This window comes from Ooceraea biroi, chromosome 13 (assembly GCF_003672135.1).
Source record: "Ooceraea biroi isolate clonal line C1 chromosome 13, Obir_v5.4, whole genome shotgun sequence".
Taxonomy (NCBI): domain Eukaryota; kingdom Metazoa; phylum Arthropoda; class Insecta; order Hymenoptera; family Formicidae; genus Ooceraea; species Ooceraea biroi.
In genome coordinates, this window is record NC_039518.1 from 2,111,261 (window position 1) to 2,134,425 (window position 23,165).

A 23,165-nucleotide genomic window follows, 5' to 3' on the forward strand; every position below is an offset into this window, starting at 1 on the left:
AAGAACCTTCAGCGTGTCGGTCGACATTGCGATCGACACTCTCTTCTCAGATATCGTTCCTCTCGAAACGCTCCGTGCGTGTTTGTCCCAGTGACGGAGAAACGGCGTTAACGAGTATGCTAGGAAACGTTTGTCGGTTGATTTATGCGACGCGCGCGTTACGTCGCGCGCTGAAGAAATTAAACTGCCAAAACGCACCAATTCTTCCGCGACAATTTCCGCACGTGAGAGTAGGAAGAGTGCTCCATCGGTTTTCTCATCGTATACAGGGTGTTTCCTCTAACTGTAGCACTTAGAATATCTCTGCTTCCTTTGATGATATGAAAAAAGTCAAAGGACGAAAATTGTTCGATTCAAAGAGACTAGTACTCTGGTAAGAACATTATTTTTTTAATGTGACCTTTCACAAGATGTCAAGGTCATGAACATTTTTTTAAACGAGATGGTATATTTTCTTTAACGAAATGATGTAGCTTGTAAAAAAACAAATTCAACCATACAGAATATGTTGACCTTCAAATGACTTTGAACCACAAAAATCACGTTTAGGAAAAGAAACTCTATTTATTGTATGTATAACTACAAAGATGTACCTTTTTTACAGATGTTCGAAACGATCACCGTTTACTTCCATACACTTTCGAATTCGATGAGTAAACGATTGTTTTACGTTTTTGAGAGATTCCGGAGTAATTGCGGTGCACGCACGCTGAATTCTTTCTCGCATATCTTCAGGTGTTGTCGGAATATCGCGATAAACTTCAGTTTTTAGGTGTCCCCAAAGAAAAGAATCAAGAGGCGTAAGATCTGGTGATCGAGCCGGCCAAGAAATTCTTCCACCACGTCCAATCCAGCGATCAGGAAATGATTCGTTGAGTATGTTCCGTGCAAATGAAGTTTATCGCGATATTCCGACAACACCTTATATCTTTGTAGTTATACATACAAGAAATAGAGTTTCTTTTCCTAAACGTGATTTTTGTGGTTCAAAGTCATTTGAAGGTCAACATATTCTGTATGGTTGAATTTGTTTTTTTACAAGCTACGTCATTTCGTTAAGGAAAATATACCATCTCGTTTAAAAAAATGTTCATGACCTTGACATCTTGTGAAAGGTCACATTAAAAAAATAATTTTCTTACCAGAGTACTAGTCTCTTTGAATCGAACAATTTTCGCCCTTTGACTTTTTTCATATCATCAAAGGAAGCAGAGATATTCTAAGTGCTACAGTTAGAGGAAACACCCTGCATATCGCACCAACGTCGTGCCATATCGGAGAAGGTTCACGAGGCGCGAGGGTCCTAGACACGAGATAAGTCGATCTTACGTTACTGTGTTGACTTTATCCAGAGATTAAGTAGATTAATTGATCAAGGTATATCTCGTGTCCCGATTGCGAGCACGCGTGTCGGCGCACGCGGCCGTGCGTTGCATATGCCTTCCCTCCTCGCGAGTCGGCGTATCGCCTGTGCTTTATCCCGTCCATTTTTTACCCTCGTTTTTTGACTTACGCGAAACGCTATCGTCTTTTACGCGATAATAATCGTGGAAGCGCCCACGATTGGAATGTTCGTACATATCGCTACGTTATTGCGATAGGTAGTGCCGACTTTTTACGTGCTCGACTACTTCCGGATGCAAGCTTCTGCTGTTTCATGGTAGAGGGGAAGGAGGTATATCTCGATAATATGACTCACAATTTTCGATCAATTGCCATCGAGGGATGGCTCATGATCTTTCCGTTAAACAAGACTTATTGATGTTAAGTTTGATGAATCTTTGTTATCGTTTTTTTATACGTATATAATTATTGTATTTTAATATATTAATGTGAGATATGATGTAATAATATAGTTTCTAATTAGATTATATTATATATTTTGCACCGCAATGGAAAACCTATCGGTGCATACCACGTGAATTATGTATAATATTTAAATTGTACCGATCTATCTCTGTCGCGTAGATGTGTATCTCCTTTCCCTCTACGGTATTCGCCGTGACGAGTAATTCGCGCGTAATAAATAGAAAATACGTATTCAATCTTACAGCCAAATTTTTAGGTAGAGAAAACAGATCATATATTATATTAACTTGTATAAAGTAATTCGTTTGTGATCGCGCACGACAGCAAAGGAACCAATTAATCTAAGCGCGCTTCGCGTTAGCACGTTAGTAGTACGAGAGAGACCAGTGACGCCGTCTCGTTCACGTTCACATTTATGATGAACCGAGGTACGAGCTTGTTAATTAAATGAATTAAATTAAAATCTTCGAGATTCCCAAATTACCGGAGAAATCAAATCTACGAAAGTGTTTCTGGAAGAATTTCTTTTTCATCAGTATTAGACATCTTGCCTTTTTCTACCCAACACAACGAAAAACTTGTACTTGAGACGCAGAGAAAGAAAAAAAAGGGAGAGAGAGAGAGAGAGAGAGAGAGCTGTATGTAATAAGCTGAGTGAGATGTAAGATGTACTTCTCCGGTGTAATCGGAAGTTGCGTAATCAATCGACCTTTTTTACATAATTAGAGTAATCTCTCCATCGCTGACTGGAGGTTGAATGTCCCCTTCGATCGAGTCTCTCTTCCAGTGACGCATCGCGAATTTTATGTTCATGACGCGAATGTATGATTTGCGATAGTGCCAATCTGGTTTCGTTGAGATGATATTAGCTTCCTTCTTGTTTTTTCCTTTTCTCTTTTTCTATGATAGTAGCTGTATCGTATTGCCGTCTAGGTATGTGCGGCGTATATCAACAAAAAGATGTTATATTATGGTAAAAAACAATGGTAGCGTAACTTTTAAGCGTCAATAGATTTCTACAATTATACATTGATTTAAGACATAATTTAAATAAACAATTTTATGGTACGATGACTTTAATCTAATTCAACGCTCCCACCGAAGCTTTTACATGTCTCGTGAATCACCGAAAGCATAAAAAGTTTTTTCAACCTCTTCGATGACACAATTGACACAGAAGGACGATGACGTATGACAACGTCGCACACGTAAAGAGCGCGAGTGCACTCGACGTGAATCGAGAAATGAAGTTTTCTGTTCTTAGCTTAGCAAGCAATCTTATTTATTTTGGTACTCGATAAAGGTTCCGATAATCGTATATTACAATATTGAGCCAGTTTTGCAAAAATCGTAATAGCGGTACTAACGATATATAATAATGTAATAATGGTAATAATATTTTATTCTCCTAAGTAACTCTAGAACGCAATATACTGTATTCTATTAGTAGCATTGTGTGTGACACTATTATTTCTTGTTCTTCTAGTTAACTCAACGAATTCGTGGCGCCGTAGCATGCCATGCGATACAAATCGCGTAACTGTACAGCTGCAGAATCTTGTCCAGTGTGCCTCCCTCGAGTTTATCTTCCCTGCTTTATTTTTTTAATCCCTTCTCTCTTCTAAGAATATATATATATATATATATATACTGCGATCCCAAACAGAGAAGAGCCAAGCTTCCAGGCATGATTCACCGCCGTTCAGGAGGTACATCATATCGTAAAACGTGCATACTCCGCAAAAACTGATATGACTATTTTGTGTCAGATCCGCTTCACCTTACACACACACATTACATACACACGCGCGCGCGCGCGCGCGCACATTACACGTACACAAAATCTGCAAATTCTTCCATCGTCCTGATCATTCTTCCTACGGAATACAACACAAAAAATAATCTTTTATTTTCATATCTTTCGTTTTCACTTTCTTCTGCCGTCTCGCCTGCCTTCCTCGCTTTCCGAGATCGAGATATCGCGACTATTGCGGTACGTCTTGCAAAGTAAACGTTGAAAAGTGCACTTGCTATTTATCGTTGGGCTGACCGGCCGAGAAAGGCCGTGCAAATTGTTTTTCTAGCAAAATTCAAACGCAAAGCTTCGCATTAATTCTCGATACTAAGAATTACTTTATTACTATATTCAAATTATAATAATAAAGTAATAAATAAACTTTACAATTACAATACTACTTAATATTAAGAATAAAGTTTGTGGTTATTTTGCTAGGAAAAATCCGTACGGACTTTCCGGTCAGCCCAACAGAAAATATCGCGATTTGAATCGATCAGCGTCCGTGAGGAACCCGAGATGCAAATTTGCGCGAGTTATGGGTGGTTTCTTTTATCTCTACCTGATAACGATCCCTCGTCGGAGAAACTCGACGCGAGAGCTTCGTCATTGCTTTTCGAGGCAGTCTTGCTTTGCAATCCGTACAATGCGCGTGATTTAAGACTCTACTCGCGGGCTATATAAGAACTTCGGTTAGGGTGCCCGACAGGGAGAGCGAGAGAACAATTATCGTACATATAGGAATCGCACACAGAACGATCACGATCCTGCCTTCCTTTCCCCAAGGCTTCCTTTTAAACGCGGCTTTATCGGCGAGTTTTAATTCTAACAGGAAGTTTTCTTTTAATAGGATTCCTTAACAGGAGGCTTTGCTCCCTCTCTCAAAACGAGTCAAATCGTTACCTCCTCTCGCGTAACGTCGATGCGCGGAGACTCGTAAGATGCGTAAAATTGTCACACTGATTCATTTGCCGAGTATAATTATTGTCAACTACGATCATATCTGAGTTTGGCCAAACGCTGCGAGATCATCGTTTCGTTAAAAGTCTGCAAAATAATAGCGACCCCCCCGCGTCTCGCGAACCGTTTTGTCAGCCGGCTCCCACGAATTACGTCTATTTGCGTAACGTAAATGTCGGAGAAAGCGAGACATTTACGTTGCACAGAGAGAAACTTGGTAAATCCACGGTAATGATATGGACCGCGCGCGGTACATTAACCAGTACGAGAATATGGGCTATCACTGTACTTGCATTTTGAGAGACAACACGAGCTCGAGATGCTGTAGCGTTTGGTTGCGTACCGATCAGAAATACGAGTTGTACGAAACAACAAGAAACGTAATCATCACGCGATAGGACACATGAGCATTTCCAGCATTTTCGGAATAAATCAGTGCGATAGATAGATAGAAAGAAGAAAAAAAGAGAAAGAAAACGCGACAAAAGAGACAATATATCCTATATACGATATAGTGTACGATATAGTGGGATACTACATGTGCCGAGAATTGACTGATAGTGACGTAGTTTTTAAGCTACGACCGGTTCCGGGCTGCACGGCTGAAGCTCTGGCTCGCTCTGCGGCTCGGCGCTATTAGTGGTAGTCGGGGTGCCCGATGTCGTCGTCGACGTGTTCGGTTCGTGGTTTGGATCAGCGGGAGTCACCGCTGCCCACTGCGTCGTGTACGGCGCCGCCCGTGCCTGTCGTCTGGCTTTCCTCTTGGCGCGACGTTGCTCCATGACTAGGCGCAGTCGACGCATCTTACCCTTCGTTGCCTCGTTCTCCTTCGACAATTCCTCTGCAAGGCCCAGGAGGCATCGTATTAGTATCGACATTAATCTATTCTGGTTAATGATGAAACATGCAGTCGTATCACCAAGTTTTTCAAATGATTTCAAATTGACTAAGGGACAATACTTTTATAAAAATAATATTAATATTGGGTTGGCCAAACAGTAATTGCGTTTTTTTAAATATAAATAAAAGGCGAATTTTTTATGGGAAACAAAAACTTTATTAAACAATATATTGTCCATTTTGTTTGATTATCTTTTGCCATTTTTCAGGCAACTTCATGATTCCGCGCTCAAAAAAGTTCTTATCTTTCTCAGCAAAAAACAATTCCAACAACGATTTGATATCCTCATCAGCAGTAAAGGTTTTACCATTCAAGGCGTTTTGCAAAGAACGAAACGAATGGTAATCTGATGGTGCCAGGTCTGGCGAATATGGTGGATGTGGTAACATCATGGTAACACGTCCCATCCAAGCTGCAACAATTTTTCACGAGTGACCAAACTTGTACGTGGTCTAGCGTTATCATGGTGAAACACAACACCTTTGCGATTCACCAATTCTCGACGTTTCTGTTTGATGGCATCATTTAATTTATCCAGTTGACGACAGTATACGTCTGAATGAATGGTTTGATTCCTTGCAAGCAGCTCAAAATACACAGTCCCACCAGACTGACAGCATGATCTTTCTTTGGTGAATATCTGCTTTTCAAGTGCTTTCAGCAGGTTCATCACGCTTGCTCCACCATCTTTTTCGTTTGACGTTGTTGTAGACGATCGATTTTTCGTCGCCTGTTATCATACGTTTCAAAAATGGATCATTTTCCTCACGTTTCAAAAGAGAATCGCAGATGTCAATACGCTCAGTGAGATGAATTTCTTTGAGCTCATGTCGTACCCAAATATCGAGCTTACTAATGTATCCAAGTCGTTTTGAATGGTTTTCAACACTCGATTTCGATATGTTAAGATTCTCAGCAATCTCTCGTGTCGTTAAACGCCGATTCGAATCGATCGGTGCCTTTATTTTGCCATCATCAATTTCGATTGGCCTTCCTGAGCGTGGTGCATCTTTCACATTAAAATCTCCAGATCGAAATTTAGCAAACCAATTTTGACACTGCCGCAGTTTTAAAGCATCTTCGCCATATATTGGGTTGACCAAAAAGTAATTGCGTTTTTTTAAATATAAATAAAAGGCGAATTTTTTATGGGAAACAAAAACTTTATTAAACAATATATTGTCCATTTTGTTTGATTATCTTTTGCCATTTTTCAGGCAACTTCATGATTCCGCGCTCAAAAAAGTTCTTATCTTTCTCAGAAAAAAACAATTCCAACAACGATTTGATATCCTCATCAGCAGTAAAGGTTTTACCATTCAAGGCGTTTTGCGAAGAACGAAACGAATGGTAATCTGATGGTGCCAGGTCTGGCGAATATGGTGAATGTGGTAACACGTCCCATCCAAGCTGCAACAATTTTTCACGAGTGACCAAACTTGTACGTGGTCTAGCGTTATCATGGTGAAACACAACACCTTTGCGATTCACCAATTCTCGACGTTTCTGTTTGATGGCATCATTTAATTTATCCAGTTGACGACAGTATACGTCTGAATGAATGGTTTGATTCCTTGCAAGCAGCTCAAAATACACAGTCCCACCAGACTGACAGCATGATCTTTCTTTGGTGAATATCTGCTTTTCAAGTGCTTTCAGCAGGTTCATCACGCTTGCTCCACGATCGTTTTCGTTTGACGTTGTTGTAGACGATCCATTTTTTGTCGCCTGTTATCATACGTTTCAAAAATGGATCATTTTCCTCACGTTTCAAAAGAGAATCGCAGATGTCAATACGCTCAGTGAGATGAATTTCTTTGAGCTCACGTGGTACCCAAATATCGAGCTTACTGATGTATCCAAGTCGTTTTAAATGGTTCTCAACACTCGATTTCGATATGTTAAGATTCTCAGCAATCTCTCGTGTCGTTAAACGCCGATTGGAATCGATTAGTGCCTTTATTTTGCCATCATCAATTTCGATTGGCCTTCCTGAGCGTGGTGCATCTTTCACATTAAAATCTCCAGACCGAAATTTAGCAAACCAATTTTGACACTGCCGCAGTTTTAAAGCATCTTCGCCATATATTGGGTTGGCCAAAAAGTAATTGCGTTTTTTTTAATATAAATAAAAGGCGAATTTTTTATGGGAAACAAAAACTTTATTAAACAATATATTGTCCATTTTGTTTGATTATCTTTTGCCATTTTTCAGGCAACTTCATGATTCCGCGCTCAAAAAAGTTCTTATCTTTTTCAGCAAAAAACAATTCCAACAACGATTTGATATCCTCATCGGCAGTAAAGGTTTTACCATTCAAGGCGTTTTGCAAAGAACGAAACGAATGGTAATCTGATGGTGCCAGGTCTGGCGAATATGGTGGATGTGGTAACATCATGGTAACACGTCCCATCCAAGCTGCAACAATTTTTCACGAGTGACCAAACTTGTACGTGGTCTAGCGTTATCATGGTGAAACACAACACCTTTGCGATTCACCAATTCTCGACGTTTCTGTTTGATGGCATCATTTAATGTATCCAGTTGACGACAGTATACGTCTGAATGAATGGTTTGATTCCTTGCAAGCAGCTCAAAATACACAGTCCCACCAGACTGACAGCATAATCTTTCTTTGGTGAATATCTGCTTTTCAAGTGCTTTCAGCAGGTTCATCACGCTTGCTCCACCATCTTTTTCGTTTGACGTTGTTGTAGACGATCGATTTTTCGTCGCCTGTTATCATACGTTTCAAAAATCGATCATTTTCCTCACGTTTCAAAAGAGAATCGCAGATGTCAATACGCTCAGTGAGATGAATTTCTTTGAGCTCACGTGGTACCCAAATATCGAGCTTACTAATGTATCCAAGTCGTTTTGAATGGTTTTCAACACTCGATTTCGATATGTTAAGATTCTCAGCAATCTCTCGTGTCGTTAAACGCCGATTCGAATCGATCAGTGCCTTTATTTTGCCATCATCAATTTCGATTGGCCTTCCTGAGCGTGGTGCATCTTTCACGTTAAAATCTCCAGATCGAAATTTAGTAAACCAATTTTGACACTGCCGCAGTTTTAAAGCATCTTCGCCATATACATCAGATAACTTTTTATGAGCTTGCACAGCGTTTTTCCCTTTTCGGAAGTAATAAAACAAAATATGAGGAAAATGTTCTTTTTGATTTTCCATTTTGAAATCGACGGCAAAGAAACAATTGTTAACGAAATCGTGTACTTTCTTTTTGTAAAACAAGCTTGAACTGTGAGTTGTTAACCTACATAATGAATTTGTGGTTTAGAATGAAGTTAGTTACATTTCAAGACATGTATGTCCATCTATTGGAAAAAAACGCAATTACTTTTTGGCTAACCTAATAATATTAATATTACAGAGTATTTTCTATCAATAAAATTAATTCTATTAATTCGATCTTTGAAGCTTCCTACTCCTCATTATTTAAAAGTATGATTCATACCGTTGGAGTATCCCGGTGCGGAATCGTGGCAGCCGATCGATGTAGTGGAGCCACTTGCCGTGGTTGTGGTACCTGCAGAGATTGTGGACATCGAAGAGGATTGTTGGCGAGCGTGTGAATGCCTATGATGATGATGCCTATAGTGACCTGCGGATGCAGCTGGCGTGGCGCACAGCAAGTCATTCAGAATGTGAATGATGGTGCTGATGTCACGCTTCGGTCGGCCGTGCCTGTCTTGCAGCGCCGGATTCAGAGTGCCGCTGAATGTGCCAGAATACACACCCTTCCCGTGGTGATGCATGCTCTCTATTATCGCGCCTTGTCTGCGTCTCGCGTTCTCCTAAATTTAAAGAGACACGTGAGATTCGCCGTCGCGCCATCGCGTTCTCGTTGGAAATCAAAACAGTAGAAGCTCCTCTCACTTTCGATTCCAAAGAGCGGTCGAATTATCTCGAAGTGATAAATCCTAAAAGATATGATTTCTCAGAACGATATCAATCTTAAATTGCGACGTTAATTCACATTATTAATTGGGCACGTGTACTTCACTTTATTACGGAAGCACAAAATTTGAGTGCCATCGACTGTATGCTAAATATGATAATTTTTGAGGGCCTGAGAGTACGCAAGTAACAATAAATGTTTCATGAAATTTCGAATTAGGATTCAGTACTGCAGATATCCGCAATGGAATTTGTCTCGCATCATCCGAGAGACGGTTCGACTCGTGAAGAACTCGAATTCGATCGCAGCACCTCTTAGGACCTTAATCGACACGAATCGACGAATGCAAATCACAAACAATGATGCACAGGGGAAGAACTGGCTTCGGTAATAATGTATACCTCTGCGAGGTCGACCCGCGAGGTGAGTACCTCAGAGGAGAGCTGCTTCAGCTTCTGCGTAAGGTTCCGGGATGCTTCGGCGAGCGCTCGGGTGTCGAGGGTGGCCGGCTTGGGCGGTGACTGTTCCATCATCAGCGACGTGGAGCAGACCGGGCTCTGCGGGGTCGGTTCATCGCGTTGATTTCTCGTAGTGTCAGCCGCTAGGGATGACGACTGCTGACTGTGATGGTGGTGGCCGGCGCAGATCTTTTTCCTGGGCAGCGTCACGTCGTAAGACTCCGACGAGCTGTGGTCCTGCTGAATCGGGACGGAGGAACCCGCCGCTGCAGTCGAGGAGGCCGTCGGGTTAGGTAAACAGGACTTATTTCTCGAATGGTGATGATGATGGTGATGGTGATGGTGATGATGGTGACCGTGATGGTGGCCATGGTGGTGGTTGTGGTGGTGATGGTGATGGTGATAGAGCGGGCAAGACTGGCATGCACTGCTGTTGTTGGCAGACGGGGCACCGTGCGGACTGCTGCGGGATGGGGATTGCTGTGTCGATTGACTCGAGTTACTGGGCGACGAAAACAACGACGGCGAGGGCGATGAGGAGTGCGTCGGGCCGATCGGCGTTGTCGAGGCCGGCGACGGAGTCGACATGCTAACGCGGCTGGAGCAGACCGGGCTGCTGCTGGTGGTGGTGGTGGTGGTGATACTCGCAGTGGGCAGGCTGCTGCTGTAACTGGCGGCGGCGTGCAGGGCGTTGGCCAGGCTGTTGATTAGATGCGACGTCCTGCTAGCCGCCGTGCCGGCGTTCTGCGGTTTCACGATGCTGCCCGGTGATCTGGCCGTCAGGCACCTTCTGGTCTGCAGCGAGGATGAAACGTGGCTGCCTGGCAAGTTGGATACGCTCGCAGCGCTGCTTCCAACGGGCAGACCGAGGGCGTTGCTGTGGCCGTTGCTGCTAGCGGAATTACTCGCCTGGCTGCCCGCCGGCGAAGCCGGGGTTACGGTAGACAATTGTAGTTGGATCAGCATCATGTGATCGCCAAGCCGCATCGTCAAGTTTAGTGGCGCCTTGCCGGACAGGAAGTCGTTCACCTGTGAGTCATTGAGACTCTCCAAGGCCTGCATCACGCTCTGCTCTGGCCGTTGCGCCTGAAACAAGACCGATCGTTTAGGATTGCTTTTCTCCAAGTGCGATCCCTCGCATGATCTACAAGCTACAGTTAATTTTCTAACGTGTCACAAGATACAATAGTGTTACTCCGAATGCCAGTGATCGCGTCAGAACTTTCTGCGAATGCTGTTTGGTGTAAGATGTAACGCGCAAATCGATGGGGCCGCAACGCGAGGTAGAAGCGTGAGAGAAGACCTGCAGAAGAGAGGAAACCTCGCGGAACTGAGGCTCAGACCCTCGATGGGCACAGTTAGGCATCCCTCACCACACCTAACGGACTTCCTTTGACGTCAGACGGCGATTATTGTTGCTGAGTACGAAAACTCTTTTTGAGGAATCGAAACATTTTTAGAAACTTTGCGCCGTCTCGGATCATCGGATAAGCTTTAAGAATCCTGTTAATCTCTCTAATTTCGACGTGACAGCAGTCACAAAATATTCGTCAACATTTATAGCTCGCACGATCGATGGACGGTAGAGAGCGGAAGAGAAGTCGTGGGAGTTACATTTACGCCATCCGCACCAGTCGGCGGCGCTATAAATTATTAATCAGCAACGCTATATATACAAGGAGCCCAAGCATCCCGCTTGCCTGCTCACTCGCTCGTACGCGCGATCATCGCTCTCAAATGCGGCTTCCGATGTTGCTGCGACGGTTGCGTCGAAAACGCAACGCGCAGTGCAGCGGCCTGCTGCTATCGAACCGATGCGCTCGTACCACGTGTCGCATTAAAGTGCAGTGTAGGAGCTCTATTCACGGCCGAGATAATATACCTCTGTTAGCCGAATAGCCGCTCGCAGTGCCAAAGCGGCATAGGAATGACAGCGTGTATTGCAGCTATGTTACGTACAGGGTGTTCGAAATCGAAGTCGCGTTACAATAAGAAGCGACGAATTGATCAAGCGTTATCTTCTTCCTAACTTTCAAGTCTTTAATAATTATTAGGGGTGTGATTTAGTTTTGAGGGTTTTTTTGCTCAAAAACGCATGTATTTAAATATGATAATGTAATAAATGAATACCTTAATCAAAATATTTTCCTTCGTTTTCTATAACTTTTTCCCATCCTTCTGGCAAGAGATGGATTCCACCACGATAAAATCACTCTTCTTTTCAGTTGATCCATTCGTCGACGAATTTTCACACTTCTTCCAAATTATCAAAGTGTGTATCCTCTAAAGCGTGTTGCATCGACCGGAACAAATAATAATCGCATGGAGCAATGTCCGGAGAAGACTTGCCATTCAAGCTCTAATAGTGTTTGTTCACTGATAACGCAATGTGAGGTCGAGCGTTGTCACGAAGAAGAATCACTTTCCGTTGTTTACTCGCAATTGGTGGTCGTTTTTCGTCCAATGCTTGCTTCAACTTGTACAATTGGTGTCGATAACGATCAGCCGTGACAGTCTCGTGCGGATTTAACAGCTCATAGTACACTATCCCAACAAATACAGAGCATTACTTTTCAAACGTGAATATTGCGTCTCGAAGTGGATGTTAATGGTTCGCCTGGATCCACCCATGATTTTCCGCGTTTCGGATTATCAAAATAGATCCACTTTTCATCCCCGGTAACAAACCGAGACAAAAGACTCTTCTTTTTTTGCCCGGCGATCAACGAAATGCAAATGTTCAACCGGTTCGCAATGGCACTCTCCGATAATTGATGTCGAACCCATTTCCCTTCTTTCTGAAGTTTTCCCATTTCATGTAAATGTTTGGTAACTGTTGTACGATCAACATTTAATGCTCTGGCAAGAGATGGATTCCACCACGATAAAATCACTCTTCTTTTCAGTTGATCCATTCGTCGACGAATTTTCACACTTCTTCCAAATTATCAAAGTGTGTATCCTCTAAAGCGTGTTGCATCGACCGGAACAAATAATAATCGCATGGAGCAATGTCCGGAGAAGACTTGCCATTCAAGCTCTAATAGTGTTTGTTTACTGATAACGCAACGTGAGGTCGAGCGTTGTCACGAAGAATCACTTTCCGTTGTTTACTCGCAATTGGTGGTCGGTTTTGGTCCAATGCTTGCTTCAACTTGTACAATTGGTGTCGATAACGATCAGCCGTGACAGTCTCGTGCGGAGTTAACAGCTCATAGTACACTATCCCACCAAATACAGAGCATTACTTTTGAACCGTGAATATTGCGTCTCGGAGTGGATGTTGATGGTTCGCCTGGATCCACCCATGATTTTCCGCGTTTCGAATTATCAAAATAGATCCACTTTTCATCCCCGGTAACAATCCGAGACAAAAGACTCTTCTTTTTTTGCCCGGCGATCAACGAAATGTAAATGTTCAAATGGCACTTTCCGATAATTGATGTCGAACCCATTTCCCTTCTTTCTGAAGTTTTCCCATTTCATGTAAATGTTTGGTAACTGTTGTAAGATCAACATTTAATGCTCTGGCAAGAGATGGATTCCACCACGATAAAATGACTCTTCTTTTCAGTTGATCCATTCGTCGACGAATTTTCACACTTCTTCCAAATTATCAAAGTGTGTATCCTCTAAAGCGTGTTGCATCGACCGGAACAAATAATAATCGCATGGAGCAATGTCCGGAGAAGACTTGCCATTCAAGCTCTAATAGTGTTTGTTTCACTGATAACGCAACGTGAGGTCGAGCGTTGTCACGAAGAATCACTTTCCGTTGTTTACTCGCAATTGGTGGTCGGTTTTGGTCCAATGCTTGCTTCAACTTGTACAATTGGTGTCGATAACGATCAGCCGTGACAGTCTCGTGCGGAGTTAACAGCTCATAGTACACTATCCCACCAAATACAGAGCATTACTTTTCAACCGTGAATATTGCGTCTCGGAGTGGATGTTGATGGTTCACCTGGATCCACCCATGATTTTCTGCGTTTCGGATTATCAAAATAGATCCACTTTTCATCCCCGGTAACAATCCGAGACAAAAGACTCTTCTTTTTTTGCCCGGCGATCAACGAAATGCAAATGTTCAAATGGCACTTTCCGATAATTGATGTCGAACCCATTTCCCTTCTTTCTGAAGTTTTCCCATTTCATGTAAATGTTTGGTAACTGTTGTACGATCAACATTTAATGCTCTGGCAAGAGATGGATTCCACCACGATAAAATGACTCTTCTTTTCAGTTGATCCATTCGTCGACGAGTTTTCGCACTTCTTCGAAATTATCAAAGTGTGTATCCTCTAAAGCGTGTTGCATCGACCGGAACAAATAATAATCGCATGGAGCAATGTCCGGAGAAGACTTGCCATTCAAGCTCTAATAGTGTTTGTTTCACTGATAACGCAACGTGAGGTCGAGCGTTGTCACGAAGAATCACTTTCCGTTGTTTACTCGCAATTGGTGGTCGGTTTTGGTCCAATGCTTGCTTCAACTTGTACAATTGGTGTCGATAACGATCAGCCGTGACAGTCTCGTGCGGAGTTAACAGCTCATAGTACACTATCCCACCAAATACAGAGCATTACTTTTCAACCGTGAATATTGCGTCTCGAAGTGGATGTTGATGGTTCGCCTGGATCCACCCATGATTTTCCGCGTTTCGGATTATCAAAATAGATCCACTTTTCATCCCCGGTAACAATCCGAGACAAAAGACTCTTCTTTTTTTGCCCGGCGATCAACGAAATGCAAATGTTCAAATGGCACTTTCCGATAATTGATGTCGAACCCATTTCCCTTCTTTCTGAAGTTTTCCCATTTCATGTAAATGTTTGGTAACTGTTGTACGATCAACATTTAATGCTCTGGCAAGAGATGGATTCCACCACGATAAAATGACTCTTCTTTTCAGTTGATCCATTCGTCGACGAGTTTTCGCACTTCTTCGAAATTATCAAAGTGTGTATCCTCTAAAGCGTGTTGCATCGACCGGAACAAATAATAATCGCATGGAGCAATGTCCGGAGAAGACTTGCCATTCAAGCTCTAATAGTGTTTGTTCACTGATAACGCAACGTGAGGTCGAGCGTTGTCACGAAGAATCACTTTCCGTCGTTTACTCGCAATTGGTGGTCGGTTTTGGTCCAATGCTTGCTTCAACTTGTACAATTGGTGTCGATAACGATCAGCCGTGACAGTCTCGTGCGGATTTAACAGCTCGTAGTACACTATCCCACCAAATACAGAGCATTACTTTTGAACCGTGAATATTGCGTCTCGGAGTGGATGTTGATGGTTCGCCTGGATCCACCCATGATTTTCTGCGTTTCGGATTATCAAAATAGATCCACTTTTCATCCCCGGTAACAATCCGAGACAAAAGACTCTTCTTTTTTTGCCCGGCGATCAACGAAATGCAAATGTTCAACCGGTTCGCAATGGCACTCTCCGATAATTGATGTCGAACCCATTTCCCTTCTTTCTTCATTTTTCCCATTTCATGTAAATGTTTGGTAACTGTTGTACGATCAACATTTAGTGCTCTGGCAAGTTCTGAAGTGGATTGTGTTGGATTTTCGTCCAATAATGCTTGCAAATCTGCATTTTCAAGCTTTCTTGGTTGTCCCGAGCGTTCTTTGTCCTTCACATCAGTATCACCACTTTTAAAGCGTCTAAACCAGTATTCACACGTCTTAATTGATGGTGATTCTGCGTCACCATAAGTTTCCACAAGAATTCTATAACCGTCAGCCGCAGTTTTCTTTTGATTAAAAAACAAAAGCAACGCATGTCGTAAATGCTCTGTCGAAAGTTGCATTTTTACGATGATATAAACACGACTGTTATTGCATCTGTTGCTATAATGCTACTAAATGTGATGGATAATGTCAACACTGTAAGAAACAACAGTTATCGGAAACAGCTATTGGAACAAAGTGACACCACAGCCATCTGTTGCAAAACCCTCAAAACTAAATCACACTCCTAATATATGCATTCGCATTTTAAAGATCAAGCAAAGATTCCGTTCTTCATTTTCGTCGCGAAATTGTCGCGTGCTCTTCCGTTCCCTCGTCCGTTCGTTCGTTCGTGAACACGAAGCAAGTCCCAGAGCCTGGTCTCGTCGCTCGGTGAAACGCTCTTGCAAAACGATTAACCAATCGGGCCCACTCCCGGTACCCAATCGTCTGCGTCTCTCACAACGAACTTCCTCGACGCTTCCAAGCGATCGATCCGATGAGACTCGTGAATCGCGACAAATCGTTCAGGAATGCTGCAACTCGCATTCTGAAACTTTGTTACGCGATTGTAATCTATACTTTTAATTCTGTCAACTTAAAAATTAATTGTTCTCACATTTTTAAGGGAGCACGTGACGCAGTCTATTCTTCAATTTGACTCGAAAAATTGTATACGTATGCCATTGTTCAGAATCGATCGAAAGCTGATACCCACTAGGAAACGAGTGAAAGCGATAATAAAAGCCGTACAGATCGAGTAGATTAAACACTGACACGGTCGACTACGTAATTGGCGATGAACTTGCTCGCTTTTAGCTGTCTGAATTAAATTGTCGGATAAGGCAACAATATGGATCGATACTGAAAATGAAATTTCCATCGAGTCTCCACGTCTCGTATCTCGTGCGTCTAGACGTCCTCCTAGAATATGTTTCTCTATCAAATTATAAAAAGTCGCAGTAAAGTAACAGTTGGACATTACGTCGAGCACTCCTGCAGCCTTTCTCCCGCGAAAACAGTTTCACTTTTCGCCTTTCCGTCCCTAGGTGAAAATCTCACGATTCGCCCTCCGTGTCTACGTCTCTTTTAACTCATTTGCTTTAAATTCCAGGTGACGGAGAGGAAAACTCTCGGATTGGCCGCATGTACGCGTTCTCGGGCAACAAACAAACTGCAGAACAAATATACGTTGATAGCCCATCAAACTCCGCGCAGTTATTCAACAGTTAATTGTGGCCAATGGCCATGTATTTCCGACGGAAGTAACCGTCATACCGATGTAGCCCGACGCGTGATCACTTTACTGTAAAATGAGTGTGTGTCGTACTCCTTAACGCGATAATTTCGTTTGCCCGTTCAATCTCGAGCGAGAGAACACCGGAAATCTTGAAACTACAATAGTTGGCTGAGCTACACACACGACAGTCACGACGATCGAAACGTTCTTTCAAGTCAGAAAAGTTACGTTCGTGCAGAATGGGATTATCGTCTTTAAACCGGACGCTTTTAAAACGCCAAGAAGGTCGAACACAATGCGGAGGTGATTGCTGTACAAAAGGTTTACATAAGCAAAAATTCCACTTTCAAGAAGATTTAGAGAGTGTTTGGAAGATCTTTATCTTATCTGAAAGGATACACAAAGTTAACTACATTCTTCATTAACAGATATTATCTTTCACGTTTGGCCTCAGACGTAAAACGAAATATAAATATTTTTAAATGCCCTTTTCTGAATTTTCGCTCATGTGCCCTTCTTAAAATCACAATTACTCGTGTCACAGCTTTGTCAGACCTCAAGGCTTTAAGAATAACAGGAAGGAGGAAAAAAGTAACGATGTATCTATGATAAATAGAATTCTCATAGGAAATCGTATAATACGCGATAACGCAATAAAATAAAAAGATGTGACAAGTTATAGCTTTAATCGCGAGTCTAAACTTTCACCCGATCGAAGGAAGATCAGCGAACTGACCGTTCACTAGGAGTTAATCCAGGAGCAAGTCAAATTGACGCGTTGACGAATAACAGGAGGACAACTTGCGAGAATGGCACGCATATAGACATGGTCAGGACCGGTTTTGGACGGCAACGAAATTAATCGCACTCTGGCAAGGATAGGATTCTGCCATTTCCCCAATATCTAACGGCAATTCCGCCGAGGCGGTGAGAGCGCGCGGAACGAAGTCGAAAAAGCCTCTCTTCTCGCGGTGGCATCTCGACGAGCAGAGAGCGAGAGCAGTCGGACGAGAGAAAAAAGGAACACGCGGCAAAGAGATAAACGCGAAACGCTGCTCTTCGATCGCAGGGCACCCGCGCTCGAAGCCGAGCCGAGCTGCGTGAACCCGGCCCGTGGGTCTCGCCTCGTCCCTCCCGTAACCACCCACGAGTATGTACAGGGTGTGTCGAGGAGCTCGGCGCTCACGAGGATGCGAAACTTCTTCTTGGCCGAGGAAGCGAAAGAAAACAGGGTTTAAAGACAACGATTCTTATTCCCGAGAGAAAAGATCCGCTGCACCTTGACTGGGAATGATCGCCGAGTACGTGTGGCGCATCTTTGTTTTCCACGACACCCAGTATACCCGCAGATCGTAGCTAGAGATGGGAGGGTAACAGCGAGGGATCGCGCAGGAGGGAGCGAGAGAGAAAGGGAGATACGGGCATATAAAGATACAGACACACGCGCGCGCATACCCGGTTCTCGGGCGTACGTACCTACACAGGGACGGGGCTTTAAAATTGACTGCGGGTGACCGAGAGCCGAGCGGGCGAGCGGGCGGTCCCCTTGACAGCCATGCGAACAAGTCTCGACCACGCGATAAGGACCCGGGGAACGCCGCTCGCTGTTGCCAACGCCTGGCGAGCCCGGGTCGGAGTCAATTTCAGACTTCGGGGGAAAGAGAGAAAAGACTTTGGCGTCTCCCTCCTGCAATACCTTCAACTTCCCCTTTCGTCCTCCGATGCCTCGAACTGGAGGTTCATTCACAGGCGAGACGGAATTTCTCTAATGGGGGAGCCAGAGAGCCACGACTGTCTTTCATCTGAAAAATCTGATACCTTATTCCGGCGATTTTTCGACATGGAATTAACATCGTTTTTTGGAGGACTGATTGATGATCAACAAAATACTGCAATAATGCCGGACGTAGAGGAAAGTCCCCGAGTATGAGATACCATATCGATTTTGCCGAATGTAAGGAAATCTATAGGCAGAATTTAAAAATGTAATACGTTCTCTTGAAGAGAATTTAATAAGCTTTAGGTTGGTGAAATGAAAAATCTAATTTAAATATTATTTTTTCTGAAAATTAAACAAATTTGAAAACACAGCTTTACGCAGGATCGAGAAAGTGTGCTCCTAATATAAGATACCTTGAGAAATCGGTGTTAAAAGTGCAAAATACATCAGTATTGCAAGTACAAAACTTTATTAGATATTTTTATAAAAATACTGCTGCCACAGCCTTCGCCAAATCTTCACGATTCCACCGTCAACGCTTCCTCGTTTCCCTAACCTCCATAGTCAGATTCTATAAAAATTAAATACGCAAAAATTCGTATTAACTTTTCTTTAACCTTAACGTAGTATTTTCTTTCTTTGTATTACACTACGTACTCTTCATATTCGAGCAATAATTATCTCATATTAAGAGTACCCTGAATATCTCATTGTACGAGCCACGCGCCCAGCGGTTCCGCGATCGTGAAATCTAACCTCTACAATTAAGCAATTCAACAAATCGCGTATTCTCCTGTTACTACGATTCTACTCTATCATTGCATACTGAATTTATTGCCAACCATTTCTTTATTATGTAATAAACAAGGTTTAAAGACTTACCTTAAGTTCCTTTGACATGTTCACAATTTCACAAACCTTTTCTTGCAAAAGCTAAACGCAATAACGAACAATGAATTTTTCACTAAATATATTTTACACCAAGAGTAATAAGTTCATGGTGGAATTAACAGATGGTGCTCACTAGTTTAGCAGAAACTCCAGTATCTCATATTAGGAGCATATCTCATAATAGGGGATTCTCCTCTATGTAATACGACACGAATCGATAATCAAATCGGTGGCATCATGAAATGGATGGTATTATTCTTCCTCTTCAGGCTTCATTCGCGAGCGCGAACGATTGAAAAGGTTTCGACGGTTTTACGCCTGTGTCAGCGTATACGCTTCACCGTTTTCTTTCGCTTTACAATATCTTCCGCACTCACGTAATCCCCGAGCGGAAACGCACAACGAGACGGGGAGAACCGTTTCCGTGACGTTGCTACACCTTGTTTCCTAAAGCCTGCTGTCCCATGCGGAACAGCACCTGTATGTCGTATGTTTTCTGACTGCCTATAGAGCTGGGTTGAATTCGGCTGACTTGGATTACGTTACTTCGCAAAAATGTTACGTTGCCTTGAGTCAATAACATCTTTCCGTATCGCAAGGTCGAAATTCGCGTCGTACCGCTCCTTGAGAATCGCACAACCGTAACCAGTGAGCGTGAATTCGGATGGTTGGAGGATCCGCGAGTTGCGCCGCGAGAAGATAAAGACGTCGGGGACGATATGGCATGACCGAGAAACCAAGTGACCTGGCGATACGCGAGCGCCTGAGTTAACGGCGTTTGTCCGCGCGGACCGTTCTCCTCGCCAGGAGTCACCGGCGCGTTCATCCGCACGATGGCGAAAGCAAGCGAAGAACTCGGAGTATCGCCCCATCTGTGCATCACGCTCATGTACGTTACTCGTTTGTTAACCGTTCACTAGAACTAAACGTTATTATTCGGCTGCATCGGTAATTACAGCTTCTGGATTATTATCTCGTTGCGAAAAACCGCTAATTTCACATCCTGGAGCTAGCTTGTCCGACATGAAAAAGTAACATTGGCTCAGCACCTCAGCGTCTGCCTTTTTATCATTGGTTTGAACATTTGCGAATCGCGCATAGTTAATCTGGCGCTAGCTAAAAGATTTGGCATTTCGGATTGTCACTTCCGCTTGGAGTCAATCCGATAGCCTGATGTGCTGATAGCCGCGGCTAGAGGAGAGGAGAGGCTCACCAGCAGTCCGGTTTCCACGCTTGGTAGGAGCGTGAGTCGGCTGTCGTTCTGCAGGCCATTCTCCGCGAGCGTTCCTTCGCGTAACTGCCTGAAACAGAAAAAACAATTCGTGAATATTCCACCGGTGACTAAATCGAGAGGGACTGCGGGACGCGGGCGTGTCGTCCGAATATTCCGTTCGAGCGTCGCGCTTCCCGAGCGCCGACGAGGGAAGAGAACAATTCGGACGATGCCAAGAGAAACGGAGGCGGCCGATGAGGAACACTCATATGCAACAGTCGATGGAATTGGGTCGTGATCGTCTTGCATCAGCGTAAGCATCCCGGTTCGCGCGGGCCAATTTTCTTCGGGCTCTCTTTAAAGAAATCGTGACGTACACTGAGAAAAATGATTTGATTGTATCAACAAGACGTGTCTGATAGAATGCATTTTGGTTAAACTAACCAAGAATTTCTAGTTATCACGATAGGACTGGATATTTTATAACTAGAACGTTTGACAGACTGTACTGTAAGAATTTGGTTAGTATTTTCCAGTTGGATCTATAAAATTTCTAGTTATATTACACTAGACATAAGAACAAACGAAGATGCAATCAGAATTCTGGTTAATCGCAGGGCACTCCAGCAGCATTCTATTGTTTCGTGTCGTGCGTGTTGGTGCATGTTCGGGAAACGGATCGGCACGGACGGCACGTTTTCCTCCTGTAGTGAAATGAAATTATTGGGTTGGCCAAAAAGTAATTGCGTTTTTTCCCAATAGATGGACATACATGTCTTGAAATGTAACTAACTTCATTCTAAACCACAAATTCATTATGTAGGTTAACAACTCACAGTTCAAGCTTGTTTTACAAAAAGAAAGTACACGATTTCGTTAACAATTGTTTCTTTGCCGTCGATTTCAAAATGGAAAATCAAAAACAACATTTTCCTCATATTTTGTTTTATTACTTCCGAAAAGGGAAAAACGCTGTGCAAGCTCATAAAAAGTTATGTCATGTATATGGCGAAGATGCTTTAAAACTGCGGCAGTGTCAAAATTGGTTTGCTAAATTTCGATCTGGAGATTTTAATGTGAAAAATGCACCACGCTCAGGAAGGCCAATCGAAATTGATGACAAAATAAAGGCACTGATCGATTCCAATCGGCGTTTAACGACACGAGAGATTGCTGAGAATCTTAACATATCGAAATCGAGTGTTGAAAACCATTTAAAACGACTTGGATACATTAGTAAGCTCGATATTTCGGTACCACGTGAGCTCAAAGAAATTCATCTCACTAAGCGTATTGACATCTGCGATTCTCTTCCGAAACGTGAGGAAAATGATCCATTTTTGAAACGTATGATAACAGGCGACGAAAAATCGATCGTCTACAACAACGTCAAATGAAAAAGATCGTGGAGCAAGCGTGATGAACCTGCTCGAAGCACTTGAAAAGCAGATATTCACCAAAGAAAGATTATGCTGTCAGTCTGGTGGGACTGTGTATTTTGAGCTGCTTGCAAGGAATCAAACCATTCATTCAGACGTATACTGTCGTCAACTGGATAAATTAAACGATGCCATCAAACAGAAACGTCGAGAATTGGTGAATCGCAAAGGTGTTGTGTTTCACCATGATAACGCTAGACCACGTACAAGTTTGGTCACTCGTGAAAAATTGTTGCAGCTTGGATGGGACGTGTTACCACATTCACCATATTCGCCAGACCTGGCACCATCAGATTACCATTCGTTTCGTTCTTCGCAAAACGCCTTGAATGGTAAAACCTTTACTGCTGATGAGGATATCAAATCGTTGTTGGAATTGTTTTTTTCTGAGAAAGATAAGAACTTTTTTGAGCGCGGAATCATGAAGTTGCCTGAAAAATGGCAAAAGATAATCAAACAAAATGGACAATATATTGTTTAATAAAGTTTTTGTTTCCCATGAAAAATTCGCCTTTTATTTATATAAAAAAAAACGCAATTACTTTTTGGCCAACCCAATAGTTAGTGGAATGGTCGTGAAGTGGCTGGTGAAGTGATGGCGGATGAAAAAACGTGTTCTCTTCTTATATTTTTTTTATACAGGGTGTCCCGTAATAATCGCCTAACTTCTCGTATGCCAATAGAGCAGATCGAGATGAAGGGAAAAGTCCCATGCGAGTTTGCGATATTCGTAATGATAATCCTATACCTCGAGCGGCTCGGCACTCGCCTCCGCGCGCTCTGGATTCGCTTGACTTTAATATGCAATATTTCGATTATTATTGCGAATATCGCAAAATGATATGGGACTTTTCTGTTCATCTCGATCTGCTCTATTGGCATGCGAGAGGTTAGGCGATTATTACGGGACATCCTGTGTAAATATCAACATGATATTTCATTTACAGCAATCCAAGAAAACTCACGGTAATGAAACAGAAAAACGTTTCTTTTCACTAAACAGTCATGTTAATTTAACTAAATACATTTAGTATTATTATCAAGAAAATCTGGTAAATTTAACAGGAAGGAATTAATCGT

General features: G+C 42.8%; 1 protein-coding gene across 2 annotated transcripts in view; it reads right to left on the minus strand.

Annotated features, from left to right (window-relative positions):
• Positions 1 to 3,069: 3,069 nt before the first annotated feature.
• LOC105280049 (midnolin-A-like) overlaps positions 3,070 to 23,165 on the minus strand; it is a 36,810-nt gene continuing 16,714 nt past the window's right edge. The window contains exons 2-5 of one of the 2 annotated variants that reach the window (XM_026974618.1): positions 20,647 to 20,734; positions 9,788 to 10,930; positions 8,943 to 9,282; positions 3,070 to 5,405 (exon numbers count right to left, since the gene is read on the minus strand). In XM_026974618.1, the coding sequence (XP_026830419.1) occupies positions 5,137 to 5,405; positions 8,943 to 9,282; positions 9,788 to 10,930; positions 20,647 to 20,734 (1,840 nt within the window). In that variant the 3' untranslated portion in view covers positions 3,070 to 5,136. The remainder of the gene's footprint in view (positions 5,406 to 8,942; positions 9,283 to 9,787; positions 10,931 to 20,646; positions 20,735 to 23,165) is intronic. The other variant, XM_026974619.1, reaches the window with a different exon arrangement.